The following is a 24,899-nucleotide window of genomic DNA, read 5'->3' as shown; positions in this document are numbered from 1 at the left end:
TCCCAACTATATCCATCAATTTCCCCATATTTCTACTATAATTAGAATCCCACATAAAATCAAACCCTTTGCATAAATACCGATTTCTGGTTTGGATGGTGGACTGTATTCAAAGCCTCAATTCTGATTGGTTTACTCTTTTATGAGGCACCTTCTGTTTTCTCTGCAATTTTTTCACATTTATCTGTCTCGGTCTCATTTATGGGCATTTTATCGCTTGGATTTCCTAATCTCCCGAATTGAAGGGTTATCTGATTTACCTATGTCGATTTGTCCCTTTGTCTTTATCTGATTTTATCTGAGGGGTTAATTGTAACCTTTGATTGTTTCATGTTCATTTCAAGGGTTCTGTTTGGCTTAATTAGACGCGCCATCTTTCCGTATGCGATTGCCGCCTTTGGAGTGGGTTTGGCTGTCGCCAATTTCTTTTCTGGAACACAGTAAACCTTTCTTTTTTTCTTAGAGGTTGTCGGGGCTGCTGTCTGCTGTTTGAGGTGGTGTCTTTTCTTTGTGCTTCACTTTGGTCGAGTGTTTCGCGGAGGTGGTGTGGTTGGTTTGGTGTTGTGTGGATGGATGGTCATAGTAGTCTTTCCTCTTTCTTGTTTTTCGAATCTCCTTTGCCTTCCTTTCACTTAGGTTTTCTGGTTACGTTTATTTCGAGTGTATCTTCGTTGTTAAGCTATGGCGTCTTTTCCAAATTTTTCGTCCACTTCTGGTACCGGTTTTCTTGAATACTTCGTTCTTATTTATGGTTGTGATAAGTTGTCAGATGAGGAAGTTGAGTTTCTCAAGGTTCTTACCCAGCTAGATTTTTCACCTTTTTCTCAAATTCAAGCCCTTAAAGACTTTGGTAATAACATTTTTCGACAACATTTGTTTGATCAGGCGGGTGATTGTTACGATAAGGCATGTCGTTTACTGAGTACGTCTCTCAAAGACAAAAGCGTGCTTGATTTAAACTCAACTTTATCACTCGGTATTTCTTTGTGTTTAAATTTAGCTGCATGTGCAAATAAGGTTCAAGCTTCTGAGGTCACTTTGACATACTGCTCTATGGTTTTAAATTTCTTTCCGCGCAATGCTAAAGCTCTTTTTCGTAAGGCTGTAGCGCTTTAAAAATTGAATAGGTTTTCAGAGGCATGTACTTCTTTGGAGGAGGCACGTTTGATCGAGCCTCATAATACAGATATTCTCCACGAGCTGGACGATTGATACCCGTCGCTGTGAGTACCAAAGATAAAATTTATAAACTCCTATTAAGACTAACCTAGGCTAGTGGTAACAGGGTCGATCCACAAGGAGGCAGTTGTAAATTCTAGTTGTTCTATGATCAGTCTAAGGTACTATTACGGGGGTTGAATTGAGTTGGTCTAAGTCTAAAGATAACAAAGCTAATAAACGAAATAAACAGATAAGAGAAAGGTACTAGGATGGTCGGGTCATTACAAACGTACGGCTACGAAGGCAAAGCAAACTAGGTCGGTCGAATTAAACACAAGTAAGGCGGGAAATAAGAGGTCCTCTCGGTCCACTCCTAACAAATAGCATCTCTCGATCTCGCTATAGGTCCCTAATGTCACTAATACTAACTTTCGTCCTGAAAAGTGACTAATGGTCTAAACTATACCTATCTTTCGATCTTAGCACAGTTTAGTCGAATTAATTGACGGTCAAATAACCTTCCCTATCTTTCGATCTAATGGGTCGGTCACAAAAGAGGTATCTAACTGGTCGCATGCATTCGATTCGTTAAATACAAGTTTAAAAACAATTAAAACGAAGATAACCTTACAAGATCTGTCGATCGACCAACAATGTCGATCGATCGACCGACACGCTGGTTCGATCCGTGTCTAACCTATTGCCGCCTAGCCATAAATCGCCTACATCCTAGCACAAGCTATTTAGCTACTCATGGCAATGATGAAAACTACAACAACGCTAAAGATTAAGACTAAAGGATTCATGCTTGAATTGATAAAGAAAACAATAAACATGAACGATAAATCGGCTTAGGGAATTAACTAACAATTCTATACTAACGAAAATAAAGAAGAAACAGGGAATTAGGGCAGAGGAATACCGAGATTTCAAAGGAAGATTAAGATTAAGAACTGAAAGATCCGATGCAAAGTCGATATATCAAACCCTAATTCGGAAATAAGCTAGAACTAAAAGTACTGTCTGTGATATGAAACTTGATGATAAAATCGAAAGTTATGTTACGTTATATAGCCAATAAGCGCAACAACTATTTCCTAAAACCTAAACTTCACGGGCCTTGAGTTTCTCAATCTTTTAATTCCGTCGGAATCGAAATCGTCGATCGACTACTCAGTGGTCGATCGATCGCTTCCTCAAAGAATGAGGTTCGGAATCCGATAGGTGGTCGATCGATCGATGTGGATGGTCGATCGACCGGATTAGTTGCTACTTGACTTCTTTATTCTTCGTGGACTTGTCTTTTGGGCCTTGGATCGCGCACCAAGCTCGTTCCTTAAGCAATTTCTTCACGTCATTTACAATGCAGCTTACTCGGGGACGGATTTGGCTTGATTTCCCGCTAAATTCTCCACATTTCTGCAATAAAGTACAAAAGCACGAAAGTAGAGGAAAATAGAGAAATATGGGCATATATAGCACAATTGAGCTCTGAAATGCGTGTAAAAAGAGATGTAAAACATCATATAAATGACACGCATCAACGATGTTAGGCAGGCTCTATCAATTAACAAAAATGGTAAGCGTGTTGTCATTGACACCTTAGATGCAACAGATGTTCGAGCTGGGAAACTGTTTATTTCTTCTCTTCGAAGTCAAGAAGTTGTTTCTTCTCCTCAACATCAAGAAGCTGGTATGGTGGGGAAGATGGCAGAGACTGGTACAAGCTCAGAGGTGATGGAATTTCTTCGTGAACCATCTATGGCAGTTCAGGGTGATGAGCGTTCTGACCCTGCTCCATCCGCAAACACTAACTCACCATCCGCAAATACTCCCTCAGAACCTACCCAAGTCTTTTTTGAATCCATGACTGAAAACTACTCGGCGTCTGCATTTGAAGCTGCTACTCCGTCCTCTGCGTCTACCCCGGAACAAGCCAAATGTGTTTTCACTAACAAAAAGCAAGCTCACAAGAAATTACATCTTTCGGCTCAAGACTACAATAACTTGTTACTCGGGAAGAATATAGAGTTTTTTCAACCCAGATCTGGGGCAGTTTTGAGGGTTCGCCCCCTCACTCCAAAAACTATCCAGCCGGGAACTCTCCATGACGATAAGTCATGAGAAGCAGCAGTTCCTATGTCTGATCCTTTGCCGGTTATTAGTCTGCCAAAGGAAGCACCTTTGCAAACTGATTCTGGTTCTGCGGATGAAGCGTCGGTTCAAGATGAATGCTTCGTCCAAACGGATAAAAAGACACGCCTTTCTTGTGACATTTCTTATGCTAGTAAGGTCTCCATAATCCAGTTTCAATTTGACGCAGTTAGGACGCATTCGAAAGAGCACGTATGCCATAAAGGAATTCATTCCTCTCCTCGTGGTCAAGTAGCCCGTGCCACTGGTAGTTTGAAGAAGAGAGTTTCGTATTCTGTCACCTGTTTATCTTCTTTTTGCAGGTACACCAATACAAGTATTGCAGTTAGAAAGACTAAGAGGCAAGATGACTACCCGATCCAGTTCGATGATTACTACCCATCATTCAAGAAACGTCGTCTTGCTGTTTCCTTTGTTCTGCCTTAGAGTTTAGTTCGGTTAATTGGATGTCGAATCGTTTAGCAGTTTTCGGTACCAGCCCATTTGAAAATGGGTAATATGTAACTGACTATTATGTAGACTTTCTTTTATTTATATCAGTTTATTGTTGTTAAAAAAAAAAAAAAAAAAAAAAAAAAAAAAAAAAAAAAAAAAAAATTCCAAATTACTTCAAATTACAAAATGTTCAATATTTGAAGCAAATGCATTCTGAAGAGCATTATATTTCAAGGAATTTAAATAAAACCCTAAAAATGAATAAAATTGTGTACATCTTAACAAACTGAGGTATAATCAAGAAAAGAAACCTAAAACTTCAGCAAATATTTCATGACATTGCATTCCAGAAGCAATATGTTCAGTTCACTGTGTATCAGATCTCAAAAGCATCCGATAAATAATCAAAGAATGGTATTTTTTTTGTTTGCTGTTAATTTAATAAATGTATATGTTGGGAAAATCATTTCTTGGCAGTGTCTTGCAAAGAAATGACAGTCTCAAAGGCTCCAGCTAAAGCCAACACTTTGTTTTTCTTCTTTCCTCCCATAAGCTTGCTTGCAGTTTCTTCAATTACATCATTGTAAGCTTGTTTATCTTTCTTCCCTACACCAGTTTGTGCCTTAGAAGGTTCCATAACTCGACTTTTAACATTCGAGTTTTCATCCTTCGCTGCTGGTGCTTCTTCTTCTTCTTCTTCCTTCTTTTCTTTTGCCAATTCTGTAATGCCATGCTCGACATTCTTTGCCACCTTGTCATCCTCATCAGATTCTGCTACAAGTTTTTGCTCTTCAGCTGTCGGATTCTGTTCTTCCGGTGTTGGATTTTGTTCTTCAACTGTCGCTGGTGGTTCTACAATCGTCATGTTCCGTTCTTCGACTATTGGATTATGTTCCTCAACAGTCAGATGTTTCTCTTCAACGGGCAGATTTTGTTCTTCATCAACTGTTGGATGTTGTTCTTCAACCGTCGGATGCTGTTGTTCAAGTTCAACTATCATATCTTTCTCTTCACTCTGTTTTTCAGATTGTTCATCAATAGTATGCACCTCTGTCTGTCCTTCAACTGTCAAATCTTGTTCTTCACTAGCAGTAATATTGTCTTGTAAATCTTCGACAAGTTTGACATCTCTGTCAATGAATGTGATAGGGTCGCCAAGCTCCTGGTTACTATCAGGCATCTCTGACATCTCCGGTAGAGACTGAACCTCAATATCCATGCTCACTAGATCATCCTCAAGACCCAATTGGTCAATCTTGGGATTATCATTATCATCGTGGTCAATGCTCGACTCTGAGGTCACACTCTTAGGCGCCTTCTTTGTAGACGAGGCAGATTTAAGGCCATTCATACCCTTTTTCATCAAAGGAGTAATGGGGGACACTGTGCTTTTTTTACCGCTCAGAGTCTTGGACAAATTTGAATCAAGCTTACCCTCTTTAAGGGATGAGGTTGTCCTAGCATAAGTCCGGTCTGAGACAACTCTAGTGGAAGAGGGTGAGAGAGAAGAGGATCCTGGTCTGTGTGAAAAGGATGTTGACCTACTTGGTTTGACCTCGCGGGGGGTCCCAGGTCCACTGCGAATGGCCCTTTGAACCTCAGAGATTGGAGGAGGTCTATCGAAGGACCTTCGCCTAATAGGAGACGGTTTTTGAGCTAGGTCGGCGGTTGATCGCTTTGATGTGGAGTCTAGTTTTGAGCCCATCACGGTTGATTTTAGGTAGTTAGGGACGGGTTTTTTGTCGGTTGTTAACAAGATTTTCTCTTTTGCAAGGGAAGATGAAGACGGAGCTGATGATTGGTTTTGAGATGAAGGTTTGGGTGATTTCTTGGTGAGGGAACTTGAAGGAGAAGTGCCCCTCTTTTCCCTCCCTCCCGAATTTCCTCTTATTGTTGTCGCCATAATTTCCTCTTATTGTTGTTGCCTGCTTACAAGAAGATGGAGTAATTTTATTATCACAAAAAAGCATTAGTACTACAATCAAATGGAATGAGAGGTAAGATTGTCAAGTTCAAACACATTATTTCCATTTCTATTATGTTTTGGTTTTCCATTATAATTATTCAAATTGGTTACACTTGTTTTTATTATCAAGTATATTCTGTACGTACTAATTATTTGACGTCATTTCGTCAATTTCTTTATTTACTTAAAGAACACACACCCCATCATAGTAATGTTGACCACCCTTAAATTAATTGGGAATTTGCGATGGTCGTTAAGCAATTGCTCTTAAAAAAACAAAGAGTAATATTGTTGTTGCATTAAGTTTATGATTACGTCGTTTTATATTTTAACATGTCTACATTAGCATTGGCATTATCTAATCATGTCGAATTCCTCCTCTAAACACATACAATAAAACTTAAAAAGGATCCCAAGTAGAATAATTTGAATAAAGATTAGAAATTGTAGAAGAAATTAAAGAGCATAAATAAAAGGAATAAATGAAATGAATTCTGGGTAGTAAAGATGATGGTGTACCTTGTTTATTATTATTTGTTTGATGGATTACAAGATGGGAAAACAAGGAAATTTAGGAAGAAAATAAAATGGTGAAAGGAGAGGGAGGTATATGAAGGAGCCAAAGAATGAGAGGTGGAAGAGTTGGATTACAATGAGAGACACCACCGAAATAGCATGGGATCATCAAACACAACTTATTTGCTGTCCTGGGATAAATGTTGGATACAAATTAATTCCCTACATATAGATATAGTTGTTTATAAATAATTCCAATATAGGCTTCAATAAACCAAAGTAAAACATAACATCAAACTTGGATTATTTATTCTTGTTTCTTAAGTTTCCACTATATAACTCGATCAAATTTAGATTATGATAAAACTACCAGTCATTCTCTGTGTCTTAATATTTAAAGTCAAATACATACTCATGATCACTTTTATTATTTATTTTTTGGTATAAAAAATAGATACATTAGATTTCTAATGAATTTTATGTTGTAATCAAATGTCTTTTATGGAATGAATCATATATTTTGGATTCATTATACTTCAAACACAAATTTAATTAGCTTTGTTCAATTTTGAAAAAGTCATTACACATCTTTTAAATTTTTATTCACTATAATTTGTTTTGAACTCTAAATTATAATCATTTAATTTAATTAAAATAAAACACCGGTTTAAATCTAAAAATAAAAAATTCATAAATCTTTTATTAGTGCTATTATTATATACTATATTAGAGAATGCTTAACACATACTAACTTCGTATAAAAAAAACCAATAAAGTGATATTATTAGTTTTATGACAAAAAAATCATTAAAACTATTTAAGAAAATTTATAAAATGTAATCATTAGTTTTCTGTTAAAAAAATATTTTCATCATTAGTTTTCTGGTAAAAAAAATTATTTTCATCAAAATACACATTTCATAACTTTACTCATTCTCTTTATTAGAGTATTACAGTTCAATTTTTGTTCTCATATATTATAACTAAAGGGGTGAAATATGAAAAATTAATGACGTCTCAATTTAAAATTTATAAATAATACATTAAAAAATTACGACTTTATTATATAGTTACACATAATTTTGATCCGGTCGATGTCGTCACTCAACCAATCAAACACATTTATAATACTCAACAAACAACTAGTTAGTGGTAAGTCGAGGTCGATCCATGGGACGGTGTGCTTTGGGTTCTAAGTCTATCTATCTCAATTTATGCTAGTGTCACAATTAATGGGGTTTGTAGTTGTGTCTAGACTAATGCAAGCGATAAAGTAAAATAAGCAATAAAAGGAAGGATGTAAACAAATGATTTAAAAGTGCTAGGATATCATGGGGTCATGGGGGATTCATGGTGTTGATCATACAAACATGTTTACAAGGTTGCAAGCAATTAATGTTGTGGAGGAACCGAGTTGGGTTATGTCTTACGGTTCTTAGGAAGAGTTGGGTCCCGGAGCCGAATCGATTAGATTGTACAACACCTACAAGTCGACTTACTTTCCTCCTATTCAACTTCTATGCATGGTCTAACAAGACTCGAGTTGGTTTATATCTTACAAGTCAAGTTGAGTAGATAAGAGATGGTAAAAATGCAAGGATTCATAGGCTTAGCATTTCATCAAACATAACATGTGCATAAAGTTGACATCACAACAAGCAAGCAATTTAATCATGTGAACATATTAGATTAAGCATGAATCAATCCCATGTTGGTTTCCCCTAATTACCCACTAATCCTAGCTAAAGAAACTACTCACTCATTATCATGGGAAACATGTCATTAATGGTGTCAATCATCACAACAAGTATAAACATGATAATAGAATGAGGAAATAAACAATAAAGAGTAAAGAGTAAAGGAATTATACCAACTTAAGATGATCCAAATAATAAAGCAAAGAATAATAGAAGAACTTGATGATTGATGGAAGGTTGTCAATCTCCCAATAATAACCCAATAATCTTCAATTACCCAATAATAAACTTGAATAATAAACTTGAACAATAATTAAAGAGAGATTAATGTGTAATTTGTGGAAAGATTAAAGAGTAATCTATTCTAATCTACTCCTAATCTAATCTAAAGAAGGATTTTCTACTCTAAAAACTTGTTGGTTTGATTATTACAAATGGGGTATTTATAGTGGAAATTAGGTGGATGCATTAGGGTTAACTAAGGAATAAACTAGTAATTACACTTTTGAGTTTAGAGCAGGGAGGAGCCGGTATTTTTCGGAGGAAGGGAGTCTTTCTTGAAAGCTTGAAGAACGAATTTGCGCTGGACTGGAATCCGGGCGGATTGGTGTCGGGACGGGCGGATTGTAGCAAGGGAGTCCGAGCGGATTTGGAGCAAGACGCTCGGATTGTAGCAAGGGAGGAATCCGAGCGGATTTGGAGCAATCCGAGCGGATTTGGGACAATCCGAGCGTCTTCAGCGCGGGACGCGCGGATTCCTGTACAGCTTCTTTGTTTGAGCTCGGATTGTAAAACGGACGTCATTTTCTCATCCGGACTCCTATTGGAGTGATTCAAAAGCCTAGATCGCTTGTTTTTTCGACGCCGTTCCATCTAGCATATTTTCAGAGCCAAAGGAGCAACTCTTGGTTTGCGTTCCGAGCGATTTTCTTCATGAATGGCCTCCTTGCTTTTCCTCCTTGCTTTAAACCTTATGACTCTTCTATATAATCTTTATTCTTACGTCATTGGTCATCATTCTTGCCTCCTCTTCATACTAGTCCATCTAATATCATCAATAAGCTTCCAAATATGCACGAAAGACGGGAATTTCCGCCTTATTATCTCCTTTTCTACAAAACATATGAAATGCGATAGAAAAGCAAATAGGAAGGTTTTGACGGATAAAATGGCCATAGAATGTTATAATAGTATGCAAAATAGGCTCAATTAGGGGACTAAATGTGCGCAAATAATGTTCACATCAAATATCCCCAAACCGAACCTTTACTCGTCCCGAGTAAAGAGGTGACTAAAACTAGACCTTTAATTAAACTAACCTAATAACATAACCGATATGAGACAATTAGCGGGTCTCACTCCGCCCCTTCAACTCACAACAAGACAACCATGAGGTAGGATGCCTTCTTGCAAGGCAAGGTGGGGCTTGCCAAAATGGCGACACATCCAAACATTAAGCACACAAAATCAAATAATGGATGCATCTACAAAAGGAATAGCCACTTTCCTCATCTAAGTGGCAGAAATTATCTACAAGAGAAGTAATTCAAGGGTACACACTCCTTCATAGATGCAATTTCTTCAAACTACTAAGCCTAGAAGGATACCAATAAATCACCTCCAAATTGTGTCAAGCTAGGGTACCTTTGTCCTCAATCGTTAAATGCTTTTGTCAAGAATAGACTCCCTATGGTGTTAGAAACACTGGAGGATCGCGGAATTCCTCCTCTTGCCTAGACAAGAAGAAGGGTCGTCCCCTCTCTACCATGCACAAAAATGGGTACGATGGATAAAGGGATCGATAGAATTTGAGTTTCACTTTGGGAGTTTGCTTTTGTTGTTGTTTTTCCCCCCAATTTCTTGTGGCATATAACATTTGAGAACACTTTCTTTTGCCATTTCTTTTTGAACATTTTCAAAGACACCCCAATTAGTAACGAGGGTGCCTTGTATTTGAAGCTTAGGAGTTCTATTTTTGCTCCTTTTTTTTCTTTTGATGCATTTTTGCAAACTTTCTTTCACTTTTCATTTCATTGAACTCAAATTGATTTCTTTTTGTGCCCATTCCCTTTTGTTGACAAAAATATGGTAGAACATGGATGATGGATGTATGGGTGCATGGTTTCAAGGGTCACCTTGGAATAAACGGTAGCCAAGGAGTTATCACACCACAAGGTACTCTTTACTCGGCCTTAAACCATGGGTCAAAGGATACTAGCATGACACATCCTAGGGTGTTTTACAAATATTCTAACAAGCAAAGTCTTAAGAAGAAAAAGCATCTACTAGGGCCTATATACACTTGTCAAGCTTCCGAAGTAGACGGTTTCGCAAAATTTTTCTAACCATGCAAACTACATGCCATGATGCAACTAGCATATAAACATCCTAATGCATATGATTCTACCAACTAATATGACAAACAATCTAAATGCAAGTCCTAAGTTTACATTGTTATACCGCATCAATCAAAATAAAGCCACATAGTCATTAACATAAAGAGGAAAAAGGAGATTGGAAAGATCATACCATGCGGTCTTCAATATCCTCATGTCTCGGATGTGGCGTAGTCGATCAATGTGAACAAGGATGAACAAACACAATATATACAAAACAATATATACAAGTCTACACTACAAAGGAAATGAACTTGTTTTTGGATTTTTCAATTTTTCAAATTTTTATGGTTTTTGTTTTTATGAAATTAAAAGACATATTTTTGTGATTTTTCGAAATTTTTCAATTTTTATGCATTTTTGGAATATAAATTCCCATCCCCCACTTTATTTTGGACATTGTCCTCAATGTACATGTAGGAGTAGGAATGAAAAAGAAATACATGTTTTTGGGTTTTTGATTTTATGGAAATTGAAGTACAAATGCAATGATATGATATGAATGAATGCATGCTCTAACTAAATGCAACTCTATATGACATATATAACAAATGAATGCAATCTAACCTATACTATATGATGCATGATTTCTAGTAAATTATGGTCACCTATGATCAAACCTCCCCAAACCGATTTAAACACTATTTCTAGTGTAGAAATGAATGGGTTTGGCCATTAGTGACTATGCATGAATTCTAGTCTATATACAACTATCTACATGAATCATATGAAATATATTACAATGCAAACTAATGTAAATGAACTAACTAATGCAAATGCAATATGAAAAATATAATACAAATGCATGCAAAAACTACACTAAATGCAATGTATATACAAAAGAGAGAGAGGGAGAGATGGGTATCATACAAATGGAAGTGGTGAAGTAGGCCTCTTTCACTCGTCATCCTCATTTTGATCATAGCCATAACCATGAGAGCTTCCGGCTTGATCATAACCGGGTGCTTGGCCCCAATATCCTCCTTGGTCAAATCCTCCTCCTTGACCCGAGTACCCTCCACCTTGGTTAGAATGCCCTCCGTCTCCTCTACCCCAAGCTTGGTCCCCATAATTTGGGAACAAGAGCTCCGGTTGTGCCCAAGAGGGTAAAGGGCCATTAGGGTCAACGTACCCTTGTTGAGCCATGTTATAGTATTGGGGGTAGAGGGCCAAGTAGTTGTCTTCCTCTCCTTTATGCACCCCAAGGTCCACTCTATTCATGAGTGACATCAAATCATTAATACCCGGGGTGTTGGGGATTTCCGGTTGGAATTCGGTATAAGGGGTAGGGTATGGCGGGATGGGTACGTAGGAAGGTGGGCGAATAGGTGCTCCCGGCCCCCCACGAGGTGGTTGACGGTGTGGCTCTTCCCTTTGAGGGGGATTATCAAGAATTTGGATTTCGAGGAGGTAGCTTGGTGGGGGAGAGTATGGACTCAATCTTGGGTCAATGCCCGGTATCTTCCATCCCTCAAGGACCATTGAAGTACATCCCTTGGTGTGCCACTCCACACTCCCATCTCGAGTGTAGTTGCACCATCGGTGACTGTGGAAGATGGTGTGCTCATCAATCAAAGTCCTCCCCTCAAGAGGAATATAGGTTCCTCGGGCATTGAACCCGGACAAAGGTGTTTAGCCAGAATTGTAATTAGACCTCCCATCACAAAGGTTTTGAGTTGGGTGGTCCCTTGAGCAAAATCATGGAACCTAGTAAGTATCTCAAGTGGCGTGTTGAAGTTATAACGCCTCACCGCTCGAACATTCAAATAAGACTCAAGAAAATTTAAGTCGATGAGAGTACACCGATCTTGCTCGTACCTCCCATTGATGCAACCGGCTACAAAGCGTTCGGTGAATCGAATCACCGGATGTTGGATAGCAAATGTATAGCAACGCTTTATATGGGTAAAGTCCCTCCCGGAGATAGCTTTCCAAAGAAAGTCCACATTAAAATTATCGGGCTTTTCGGTATAGTCGGTGGGTACTTCAAGACCGAAAACATAGGCAAATTCCTCAAGAGAAAGAACATGGTCTAGGTTGCATAACCTAAACTTCATGCCTACATTGTTGTGGGTATCCGCCACAATGCGAAGGCTACTCAAGAATTCAAGGGTGAGACTAAGGTAAGTCTCTTCATGGGCATGGAAAAAGCTCCCAATGCCAAGGCCATTAAAGAACATCTCGGTAGGGTACCTTATCTTAAGGATTTCCAACACCCTAGTATCAACAAATTGAGTAGGTTCGTACTTCTTACCTAGAAGCTCGACGAATTTTTCGCGGTGGTCGTTGGATAGGAAGATCACTTCTTGGAAGTTGTTGAGTTGTTCAATGCCTCCCCTCATTAAGGGTCGGGTGTTCCTTGGTAGTACTACCTCTCGTGGTGTTGAAGAGGTTGATCCCTTGCGCTTCTTCCCGAATGATTCAACCAATTTCTTGGCCTTTCCCTTGGTGTTTGTCAATGGTGCCATTTGAATGTTGGTGATGGGGGAATTTTTGAGGATTTGAGGATGATTTTGAGGGTTGAGATGAGTGTTTTAGGGTTTGGTAAGGTGAGGAAATGAGGGAGAAGGGGGGGTGATTATATAGAAGAAGTAGGGAATCCGAACGGATAAGATTGGATCGAACCCGCTTTATCCGAGGGAACAAGACAATCCGAGCGGATTTCGATCGAGACGGCCGGATTTCGGGAAAGAAGACGGGCGTCTTTTCTAGAATCCGCACGGATTCTAGAACAAAGAAATTTTGTGGGCGAGAAGGGGGAAAAGACGGGCGGATTTTGATCGGGACGGACGGCTTGATCTGGACGGGCGGATTCTCGATAATCCGCACGGATTTTGTCGCAGTTCAAAATCTCGCTTCTGGACGACACATGGGACGGGCGTCCCGTGGAGAAGACGGACGGATTGTCCGGGACGGGCGGATTTGTTTGAATCCGCACGGATTCTTCTTCAGTTTCAATTTTTGCTTTCCCGTGGGCCCTGGACGGGCGGATTTGCTAGAATCCCGGGCGTCTTTCTCGCTTTCTTTCTTCTTCTTCTTTTTTTTTCACGAGACAACATACCCCTTTTCACTGATTTTCTCTTTTCCCTTATCTTTTTCTGAAATTTGCTCATGAAACATGTAAGATGACTCTCTCTCTCTTCTCTCTCATGCAAGAAATTAAATGCAAATGTAAATGTACAATATTATACAAAGTAAAGGGTTCAAGAAATATCTTACAAATGGTGGTTTTGAGGTAGGACTCCACCAAACTAGTTCAATTTGTAGGGACTCTTATCCATAGAGCTTAAAGCTCTTAATAAAAGATCAAAAGCTTGTGAACAAGCTCCAAATAAGCATAAGTATGGGTTGCTCAATTTGAATATGAAATTTGGCCAAGGAGGCTTGTAGAATGTTCTTTTTCTTGCCTTCTCCTTAGCATTAGAGCTTTCCCGATGCTTCAGATATATACACCCACGATTCTTGTTAAGACTAAGCATGAAGTGTGGTTCGTTTTCATCTGTGGACTTCCACTTACCAACTTCTTCTTCAATTTTGGTGATGACGATAGCATTTGAATTTATCAATCCTTCATGAGTAGAAGGAGAATTTTCATGACTTTGATGATCGGATACCATAGGAGTTGAAATTATGGGTGCCAAATCTTCACAAGTAGCCTCACGAGCAATTTTCTCTTTAAGCTTTTTTACCAAATAGCTCTTGTAAGAAACCTTGGCCTTTTGAAGAAGGTCTAACATATCCTCTTCAATGATCATTGGCTCCATGATGTGTGCCAAGTGGTCTTCATAAATGATAAAGGAAGGACGTTCTTCTTCATGATAGGGTATCTCAAATGCCTCAAGGATAGGCTCCTCAAGCAAGGTGATATTGTGAGTCCCTCCTCTAGGCTCATCATCATTGTTGCTATCCTTACGTGAATCAGAAATGAGGGCTTCATTTAGCTCTTTTTCCAACACCTCAACGTTCACATCAAAAGACACACCCTCATAGACCTGGCAAAATCAACCCGGCCCGATTGACCCGACCCGAAAAGGTTGACCCGAGACCCGAAATCGACCCGAACTGCCGCACCCGAATGACACCCGAAGTCCGAATTGACCCGACCCGACCCGAAAATGACCCGAGCTTTCATGGACCCGTAACAGACCCGACCCGAAATGCCCTACCCGAAACCACTCAACCCGAAAATGACCCGATAAAATATAACTCTAATTGACCCCAAAAGTCTTGAAATGCCTTTTTCTCTCTTAATTATTGACCCGAAAATGACCTGACCCAAAATAACCCGACCCGCTTGACCCGAAATAGACCCGACAAACAAACCCGAAACAGACCCGGAATCCGAAATGACCCGGCCCGACCCGAGCTAACCCGAAAATTTGAGAAACCTGAAATGGCCCGACCCGAAATGGCCTGACCCGAACCCGACCCGTTAACCCGATTTGCCAGGTCTACACCCTCATACTCACAAAGGTTAAGAGTATTTGGGTTGCTCAACCTTATGTCTTCTTCATCGAACACAACACTTTCATAGTCGCAAGAGCTCAAGGAACTTGGCTCTTCCCACTTTTCATCTTCCATGTCAAATGTCATTACTTCAAACTCGCATTTATGCTCAATATCCAAAGAACGGTGGTGAGTGTTTGCTTGGAATTCTTTTAATTGGGCAATTTGAATCCTCAACTCCTCTCTTTGGATAACAATGTCTTTAAGAACATTATCTTCTTTTCGGCTCTCTTCTAGCATTTGGTTGAAGAAGTTTTGCTGGTCTCCCATCATTTGGAGAATCATGTTTTGAATGGGTTCATCTTTTTGTTGTGGGTGGGTGTGAAAGTGGTTGTATTGTGACAATTGAAGTTCATTGTGAAATGGGTATTGGGTGGGTGGTTGTTGTTGATATTGGGTGTGGTAATTTTGGTGGAAAAAATTGGGGTAGTGGTTAGGATTTTCGTTGTACAAATAATAAGGTAGGTTTGTGTTGACTTGCTCCTCAAACTCCCCATACCTATAGTCATACTTCAAAGATTCACCACATACTCCATATGTCAAGTCTTGGGTCATCATCATTGGTCAAGATAGAGATACAACTACAAACATGGAAACTACAAGAAAATGGTAAAAACGATCCTTGAGGAACAAGTTCCTCAAGGTGAAAGCACAATTAAAATAGACAAACAAGTAAGAACTTAATCACATAGCACCATCCCCGGCAACGGCGCCATTTTGGTCCGGTCGATGTCGTCACTCAACCAATCAAACACATTTATAATACTCAACAAACAACTAGTTAGTGGTAAGTCGAGGTCGATCCATGGGACGGTGTGCTTTGGGTTCTAAGTCTATCTATCTCAATTTATGCTAGTGTCACAATTAATGGGGTTTGTAGTTGTGTCTAGACTAATGCAAGCGATAAAGTAAAATAAGCAATAAAAGGAAGGATGTAAACAAATGATTTAAAAGTGCTAGGATATCATGGGGTCATGGGGGATTCATGGTGTTGATCATACAAACATGTTTACAAGGTTGCAAGCAATTAATGTTGTGGAGGAACCGAGTTGGGTTATGTCTTACGGTTCTTAGGAAGAGTTGGGTCCCGGAGCCGAATCGATTAGATTGTACAACACCTACAAGTCGACTTACTTTCCTCCTATTCAACTTCTATGCATGGTCTAACAAGACTCGAGTTGGTTTATATCTTACAAGTCAAGTTGAGTAGATAAGAGATGGTAAAAATGCAAGGATTCATAGGCTTAGCATTTCATCAAACATAACATGTGCATAAAGTTGACATCACAACAAGCAAGCAATTTAATCATGTGAACATATTAGATTAAGCATGAATCAATCCCATGTTGGTTTCCCCTAATTACCCACTAATCCTAGCTAAAGAAACTACTCACTCATTATCATGGGAAACATGTCATTAATGGTGTCAATCATCACAACAAGTATAAACATGATAATAGAATGAGGAAATAAACAATAAAGAGTAAAGAGTAAAGGAATTATACCAACTTAAGATGATCCAAATAATAAAGCAAAGAATAATAGAAGAACTTGATGATTGATGGAAGGTTGTCAATCTCCCAATAATAACCCAATAATCTTCAATTACCCAATAATAAACTTGAATAATAAACTTGAACAATAATTAAAGAGAGATTAATGTGTAATTTGTGGAAAGATTAAAGAGTAATCTATTCTAATCTACTCCTAATCTAATCTAAAGAAGGATTTTCTACTCTAAAAACTTGTTGGTTTGATTATTACAAATGGGGTATTTATAGTGGAAATTAGGTGGATGCATTAGGGTTAACTAAGGAATAAACTAGTAATTACACTTTTGAGTTTAGAGCAGGGAGGAGCCGGTATTTTTCGGAGGAAGGGAGTCTTTCTTGAAAGCTTGAAGAACGAATTTGCGCTGGACTGGAATCCGGGCGGATTGGTGTCGGGACGGGCAGATTGTAGCAAGGGAATCCGAGCGGATTTGGAGCAAGACGCTCGGATTGTAGCAAGGGAGGAATCCGAGCGGATTTGGAGCAATCCGAGCGGATTTGGGACAATCCGAGCGTCTTCAGCGCGGGACGCGCGGATTCCGTACTGACTTCTTTGTTTGAGCTCGGATTGTAAAACGGACGTCATTTTCTCATCCGGACTCCTATTGGAGTGATTCAAAAGCCTAGATCGCTTGTTTTTTCGACGCCGTTCCATCTAGCATATTTTCAGAGCCAAAGGAGCAACTCTTGGTTTGCGTTCCGAGCGATTTTCTTCATGAATGGCCTCCTTGCTTTTCCTCCTTGCTTTAAACCTTATGACTCTTCTATATAATCTTTATTCTTACGTCATTGGTCATCATTCTTGCCTCCTCTTCATACTAGTCCATCTAATATCATCAATAAGCTTCCAAATATGCACGAAAGACGGGAATTTCCGCCTTATTATCTCCTTTTCTACAAAACATATGAAATGCGATAGAAAAGCATATAGGAAGGTTTTGACGGATAAAATGGCCATAGAATGTTATAATAGTATGCAAAATAGGCTCAATTAGGGGACTAAATGTGCGCAAATAATGTTCACATCAATAATTATTATGAACAAAAAGGGGTGAAAATATATTTTTGCCTCATATTGTGACTACAACTGTAATACCCCGACCTAACATGAATTGGGAGCGGTTATTTATGTTAGCTTGCCAAGTGTACTTGACCCACATGGTTATTTTCAGCGCATTTTTGTCCTCACTCATGCGCATCCCAAAAAACTTTCCAAGGAGGCAACATATCCTAAGACTACCCCTCTGCAAGCACGCTTGCTTAACTCCGGAGTTCTTGTCATAGGCTTCGAGAAAACAAAGAGCACTTTGTTGATATGAGTAGTACTTTCAATTTCAATCTCTTTGTAGATATGAGTAGTACTACATAGAATATCCCTTATCCTTTTAAATATGATGGTTCCGTTTGGTTCAAAAGGTCGGAATGAATTGGAACGGAATGAGATACCATGAGGGGATGGATTTAGAACCCCATACTTATCATTTGTTGTTTGGTTCACTCTAAAATTGTATGCAGGGGAATGGATTTAGAAACCTGAGTGGGAAGGTGGATATGGGATTCCAAGGGGTTGGGGTGAAATTAGAATCCATCAGAATTCTAACTCCATTCCAAAATGCCCCAACCAAACACTAGAATCACTCAAATCCATTCCATTTCATTCCAACACCCCCAACCAAACATCCCTAAGAGTTTAAGTTGTTTAACTATTAAAGCCAAAAGTAACATAAATGGGACATAAGGAGTATCATAGAAAAGATATGTATTCGTGTTTATTATATACTCATGACCTGGGTTCCATTCTTGTCAGTAACATAAATGCCCTTGTGGCTCCCTTTACAAAAAAAAAAAAAAAAAAAAAAAAATTGAAAGAATTTCGGAATGAAGGACAAAGAGCTTTCTCTAGCAAGAATTTACAAAGAGGTCCAATGTTGTTTGAAAGAAATAATTGGAGTACCCTATTCCATTAAAATAACTGTAGTCCTTAACCTACACAAAAGACTAGAAAAACAAGCAAACACCCAAGATGCTCAGAACATACCTGAGGCTAAGGATATGCAAGAATATAAACTCCGGTCATAATGTACCAAAACGCAGCAAGCATCACACCACCATGATTTCATTGTCCGGCCTAAACATCACAATTTGATACTAAATAAAGACTAAAGAGTAAGGAGGGACCAAAGATAAGCATGGACGACCCAAGAAAGGGAGTCACAATCGTCTATTGCCAAATGAGGCTACAATCAGAGGCTCAACTGTAGTGAAACATAAGCATTGCAAAAACAGAAATAACTGGGTCCTCTTCTGCATACACCAATGGCCCAACAGACAGCAAAATCAAGTTCTTACTTGGGCAATCTTATGCTATCCTTAATTTCCAAGAGATTACAACATCCACTTCTCCCTTGTACAAAATTAATTTTCCCAGAAACATTACACCCCTAAATTACAATCTCCCACACAACTGTACGTCTTTTATTTAACCCTCTTGCCCTAGCATTTCAGAAGAGAGGAAGCACTTTAAATACGGAGTAAAATCAGCAAGAAGCTTAAATTTGAAAGGAATGAAGCATACCAGAGTGACGATAGTCCATGGCAGCGAAGCAGAAGGCGTACGCTTCATACGAGGCACATTGTAAAGTGAAGGAGATAAAATTTTCTGCAACAATACCCTTTTTGAATCTTTAGGAGGTCTAACATGCCGAAGAGGAAATGCAAGGGACAATATTGCAAAGGGGAGAGAATAATGGAAGAACTAGAAGAAGAAAATAAACGGAGATTGATCTGCCCCTCATTTACAAGGTGCTTAACGCACACCGAGGCATTTTGGCCAATGCGGCACTAAGCTTTGGGATCAAGTGCTCTATTTAAAGCTAAGGCAACGAGTGAGCACTGACAACTCTGACAAGTATGATATCATAGTATAACAATTAGTATCATCATGCGGTGGAGTTAATACTCAAATAACAGCATTTGACCTGTAAATAAATGAAGAGACACAGAACAGAGAAGATATGCTGACTCAACTCACTGATATTGTAAAAATGAAAATTAGAATAAATCTATGAATCGAAACAAGAAGGTAATATGGTTATCACATAACAGCACGGTGACAGAAAAGATCGACATAGAAAAAAATAGGTCCCCAACTTCCTTTTTTCACGAGATAGTCAGAAACAGACTTTCAGTGGAGAATTTTACATTTCACAATTATTCAAAGGCACATTAGGAACCAAAATGGGGGCATGCATCTAGAAAAGGGCTTGACCAAAACAATTAGCCAGCAATGGACATATAACTAAGACTCCAAGAGGTTGCTCTTGGGTTAAGGCCGCACCAATTACACAAATTCTAAGTCTCAAACCTCCTCAACAGTCTAAAACACCTGAAAGAACTCAGTTTCCACAGGAGCCATTTCAACTTGAAATACAATACTAGGTGAAGGTCAGCATTCTCTTTTTCTAAGGAATTTTAAGACCAATATGCCAATGTTGGAAACATAAGTGATGTGTATAGACAAGATCATGCTTCAAAATCTCGGTATCGGTCTTTGTCGCGGTATCGGTATAATTGATCCTTAATCGGTCGTCACGTATGAATCGCGGTGAATCTCCGGTGATTTCGCGGGCTATATCTCGTATCGGTAAAGTGAAAAACTGATACAACTCGGCCGATACAATACATCTAGGTCGAGATTTTGAAACATGGTCAACATCTAAACGTCTTCGTGATTGTCAAGTATGAAACATTCAGAGTCCCATAGAACAATATCCTACCCCCACAGAAAGAAAATTGGTGAAAAAATGGTAGCGGAGAATCAGAATTCTTATAATAATAAAAATAGTACTCGTGAGATTCAAATGACACCTTGACAAGACATGGTAAAATAATATCACAACATTTTCATTAAAATATTCGTATCATATACCCAAAAGTTTATCATGCAAAGTGAATTTTCTACAGTTAATAAATTACTTTCTACTTTGCACATTTTCTTAGATCAAATGCTCCTCTACAATTGCATTTAGAAGGTCGGCCCACTTTCATTTGAGGCTTGCTTATCCATCCTACAACATCAAGCCATCAACAGCGTTACCCTGACCCAATGTATGAGGTTCAATCTCTAACTAATTAGAGATAGGAGTAATGCCTTGGTTTATAAACTGACCGACTCTCCTTTATGGATGGAAAGGTATTTCAACATAACTGTAAAAATCGCAATGGAAGCTCAGAAATGTAATGCTTCAGAAACCAATAGTGCAGATTTCAGATTCACAATAACAAAGAGAAGCCTTTGTGAAGTTACCTTTATTTTTCATATTGAAATTAATCTAAAACACATGTAGAGCAACATTGCAGCTCTTGCATTTTATGAATTTTTACCTTTACATGTTAAACAACCATATCCCCGCAAAACTTTTCGACGATACCTCCTCTTGGTATTAAATTACAGGACTTGGGCAGAAGGCAGCCATTAACAATGCCATCAAACTACCGAGTGACCGCCTATGGACATTTTTCATCACTGAAGTGCCCCTTCATAGGTTTCCAGTAAAAAAATTTCCAGCCACTTACCACTCTGTGAATGAATCTGCACTGTGCTCAAGCGCTTACTTAATGTTCCCAAGGGTCAAGCTTCATCTCGCGACTAGAGGTCATCTGGGTTGCAATATAGGCAAGATTTTGATCGACGATTGAGATCGTCATTGCAATGAGGCACATATTTCATGCTCCAGCAAAATAATGACTAACCCTACAGGATTAGAAACAGATCAAAATGTAATGATTTCTCCTACACCTTACTCCTCAGATCCTCGCATCGAAATTTTCTCTAACAATAACGGCCAGTTTTCTCCAAGTTGTTGAGGGTTTAGCTCCATTGCAACTTTGAAATCAAGCAAAGAAACTGACTGGCTATCACTCTTCTGCATATGTAAGTGATTACTTGGCCAGAGACCATTAATAGGCTTCCCATGCGTTTGCTGCTTTTGGACAGGATGTGCTGACATGTCACTTGTAGACCTTGAACCAACAAACTCTAAACTAGATCTAATCAATCCCTTCAAATATACATCAACCATATTATTCAAGGAATTAGCGCATTCCAAGGTAATCCCGAGACCCTGTGGCACAGCAATCTGCTCCATTCGCCTTCTGAGAGTCTCGCTATCAGATAGTCCATCCAAATCAAAGCAGCTAACATGATCACCAGTGTGTGTGGGTAATGATTTGCGAGGTCCAGCAGCACTAGCCGGGCAAAAAGGGATTCCAAGAGGAGCAACCAAAGGACGCCTGGAAAATATCAAGTGGCTAGCATGTGCCGCCACTTTCCCATCTTCAGCATGAGATGCATTGCTAAGGTCGTTCCCTTGGACAACTCCTACCAGTCTCTCATCATTCTCAGGCTGCTCAGCAAGTCCACGTGGCAGATGTAACGGTCTTTGGTAATCACAAGGTGCTACGTCCCCATTTTCTAAAGTTTTTGAACCAATATCATTTACTGCAGTTGGTTGATGTAAAATAGAATTGACCTTTCCGTTTGGACCAAGAGGGCGTGGCCTATCTTTGAGCTTCCTGTCACGAACCGTAGACCTCCCCTTTCGTGGGGAGATAGGAAGTACCCCATTGGACCAAATAGGAGCAGCTGAACTTTGACGGTGGGCCATATTTGGGCCTTGACCATGCCCATCGTCTAAAGCGGGCGAATTAGTTCGAACAGCAGTGCCAGCTTTATTGGCGGGACCCACTTCCTGAGCTTGCAGAGGAGGAGGAGGAGTCTTGGCACTACAAGCATTCTTGAGAATGGCCCTTATTATTTTATTATGCAAAGGGAGGTTTTCCCTCCCAAGTATCTGATAACAGAACTTATTAAACTCAGTCTTACTCAACTTTTGACTTATAAATCTATTCAAACAGTGGATGTAACCCTTAAACCTCTCTTGTCCTATCTTCTTGAACAATTGAGCTTTGAGCTCACCTGTATCCATTCGAGGGTTCTTCTCGGGTTGCATTTGTTCTCCGACCTCAAACCACAAACTCATACAACAGCAAACAACTACCAATAACTAACTCAGTACAGTGAGTACAGCAACACCACCCCACAATTCAAGTCATCACCAAAACACCAAAAGAAGAAGAGCAACACAAAACTAGCTCAAATTAACGGAATGTTCAACCAAAACACATACTTACAAACACCACAATACTCAAAAACATGAATTAAAAAACAACCCCATTTAAAGAAAAGATCTACAGCCAAACCCTAACAAAAAAAAATTAAATATCCCTCTTTTGCTATTAGTATCCCGAATCTATTTAAAGAATATGAAATCACCAAAATTGGGAATAACAGAGTTTACAACGCCTAAACTTGAAACGGTAAGAAGAATATGGGTGCTGAAAATCCCACATTTGCAATACAAAATTACCCAACTGGGTTGGGTAGCCAGGCCAGCCGTGTTTACAAAATTAAAGTTGAGATCCCAAAGTTGAAGTTGAATTAGATAAGATCAAAAAAAATAAAAAAGAATCAAACTTGCTTAGTAAATAATGAAGAAACAAAAGAATATCACCAACAAATGATGATAATTAAGCAATGTTTGATCACTTTCTGACCTTATTATTGGAGAAAGCTGGGAACTTGGGGTACAACAGTGCAAAAATTATTGAATTAATTAATGAGATGTTTGAATTTTCTCTCCAAAATTTGGAGGGAGAAGGAGCTATAACCAAACCCACTTCGTCTCTCTTTCTCTCTCTCTCGCTTACTGTTTTTGCTTCTTTCTTTCTCTGTAAAATTTATTTATTTATTTTTGTTTATTTTTCTGGGTTTGATTGGGGGCAAAACTAATACGGAACACTGCATTACTTACATTGTGTATACGGATTGCAACAAAAAAAGAATATTGTGTATACGGACTACGGAGTTAAAACCATTGTTATTACTTATCAGAATCTCAATTCGATTCTACCATTTAAAAATGCTTGATTGATCTTAGATCCTACTATTTTAGATAGGATCATATTACGATCCAATTTCATAGTAAAATATTACTGTAATAAATATTTTTATGTAGTGACATCGTAACCTCAAATTTTATGTAAGTTTTAAAAATATGTTCATAATATTAAATTAAAACCATTAATTTTCAATATTTTACTAATAAATATTAATAAATAAGTGTTTTGATCTTCAATTATATTGTTGTTGTTGTTGTATTATTGTTATTATTATCATCTATGATTCATTCTATTCAATTCAGTTCAGCTCCGTTTAATTAAATTCAATTCCTTTTTTCCTAAGGTTTTTCACAATAAAATGAGTAAAACGAAAGAGTAACTCTTGAGGCAACAATTTAAGCCACGCAAGAATAAAAGAAATGAATTAAAAATAAACTAGGTTTTTTTTTTGTCTAAACCATCCGGTAATCCGAACAACATTGGGCCGACTAATCCGGATTTCGGGGCGTGTCCAAGGATTACGGTATTTAAACTCCTCCCAATCGCAGTTGTGGGGGATCAATTTAGCTCGATTCAATTCAATTCCTTTTTTCCTAGTTTATTTTTTTTATTATTTTTTTTTAAATAAAAAAAATAAACTAGGTTTAAACCCGTGAAATTCATGGGTTGTTCTAATATATGGTTACAAAGTTGAAATGATTTCAAAATATATGTATTAAACACAATAAATTATATTATATGTGTTTGTTTTAGTATTATAATTTTCTATTTAGATTAATTGAATAAATGATTAGTTATTATATAAAAACATACTAAAACGCTTTTAAACATGTATATGTATGTAACATATCGTGATTTCGTGTTTTTTAACCAATAGGTCCTAAGCACCAAATATGGGGGAATTGTACGCTGTACACACGTGTTTTTGCGGTTTTATTATATAGTATATACCCCTCATTTTCGCAAATTATCTCTTGTACCCCTTTTTTTCTAACATATAAATATATAACTATGCGGTGTGACTGTGTGGGTATGGATATATATTGAATATTTTGTGCATATACGTGAAATATCTAAATATGAGTAAAATATTCATAAGCATCTGTAAAAAGTTTAATTTCAAATTATTGATCTTAACTTTAAAGCATGAATAAATATATATTAATAACCTAATCATTATTACTAAAAACCTAACTATCACATGTCGATGATACGAATTCGACATAGCTCAACAAAACAAAAGGAAACTAAATCGAAAATTTCTCGACCCCAATTTAACCTAATCCGTAAATTCATACAACTCTGAATGCCTCGTTTGCCATCTGTTAGTGAAAGTTCCAAATTTTATGAATTGAAGACGTGAGATAACCAACCAACTTAATATTTGCATATTTTGCAATTCATATGTTTTTCAAAGAGTGATCGAACATTCACATATATTGAAAATTCCCTAATTAACCATACTACTACTCATTTATGCGTTTTCATGACCTTTATAATGTTAGTCATGACAAAAATGACTCTTTAACTTTGTATATGTTCTTAAAGTAAGTGTACT

The 24,899-nt window shown here is 38.2% G+C and overlaps 2 protein-coding genes across 4 annotated transcripts; both read right to left on the bottom strand.

The window, feature by feature from the left end:
- Window positions 1-3,898: 3,898 nt before the first annotated feature.
- Window positions 3,899-20,571, bottom strand: LOC141600144 (uncharacterized). 3 transcript variants are annotated; one of them, XM_074420328.1, is made up of 3 exons: window positions 18,957-20,571; window positions 18,420-18,874; window positions 3,899-5,675 (listed from the first exon to the last, which is right to left on the bottom strand). In XM_074420328.1, the coding sequence occupies exon 3, from the start codon at window positions 5,651-5,653 to the stop codon at window positions 4,214-4,216; it is 1,440 nt and encodes a 479-aa protein (XP_074276429.1). In that variant the 5' UTR covers window positions 5,654-5,675; window positions 18,420-18,874; window positions 18,957-20,571; the 3' UTR covers window positions 3,899-4,213. The 3 variants fall into 3 exon arrangements, with proteins under 3 accessions (XP_074276429.1, XP_074276430.1, XP_074276428.1); XM_074420329.1 differs by lacking the exons at window positions 18,420-18,874; window positions 18,957-20,571 and adding an exon at window positions 5,916-6,646; XM_074420327.1 differs by lacking the exons at window positions 18,420-18,874; window positions 18,957-20,571 and adding an exon at window positions 6,236-6,646.
- Window positions 20,572-20,674: 103 nt separating this feature from the next.
- On the bottom strand, window positions 20,675-23,251 carry LOC141600145 (uncharacterized). Its single transcript, XM_074420330.1, has one exon. It carries the CDS (start codon window positions 22,420-22,422, stop codon window positions 21,181-21,183), a length of 1,242 nt encoding a protein of 413 aa, XP_074276431.1. The 5' UTR covers window positions 22,423-23,251; the 3' UTR covers window positions 20,675-21,180.
- Window positions 23,252-24,899: the final 1,648 nt, after the last annotated feature.

The sequence above is a fragment of the Silene latifolia genome, chromosome 9 (genome assembly GCF_048544455.1).
Source record: "Silene latifolia isolate original U9 population chromosome 9, ASM4854445v1, whole genome shotgun sequence".
Lineage (NCBI taxonomy): Eukaryota > Viridiplantae > Streptophyta > Magnoliopsida > Caryophyllales > Caryophyllaceae > Silene > Silene latifolia.
Note: the sequence above shows the minus strand (reverse complement) of the source record. Positions and strands in the feature narration are given on the sequence as shown.

Coding starts and splice junctions, on each gene's coding strand:
- LOC141600145 (XM_074420330.1), bottom strand. CDS start 22,422: ATGAGTTTGTGGTTTGAGGTCGGAGAACAAATGCAACCCGAGAAGAAC.
- LOC141600144 (XM_074420328.1), bottom strand. CDS start 5,653: ATGGCGACAACAATAAGAGGAAATTCGGGAGGGAGGGAAAAGAGGGGC.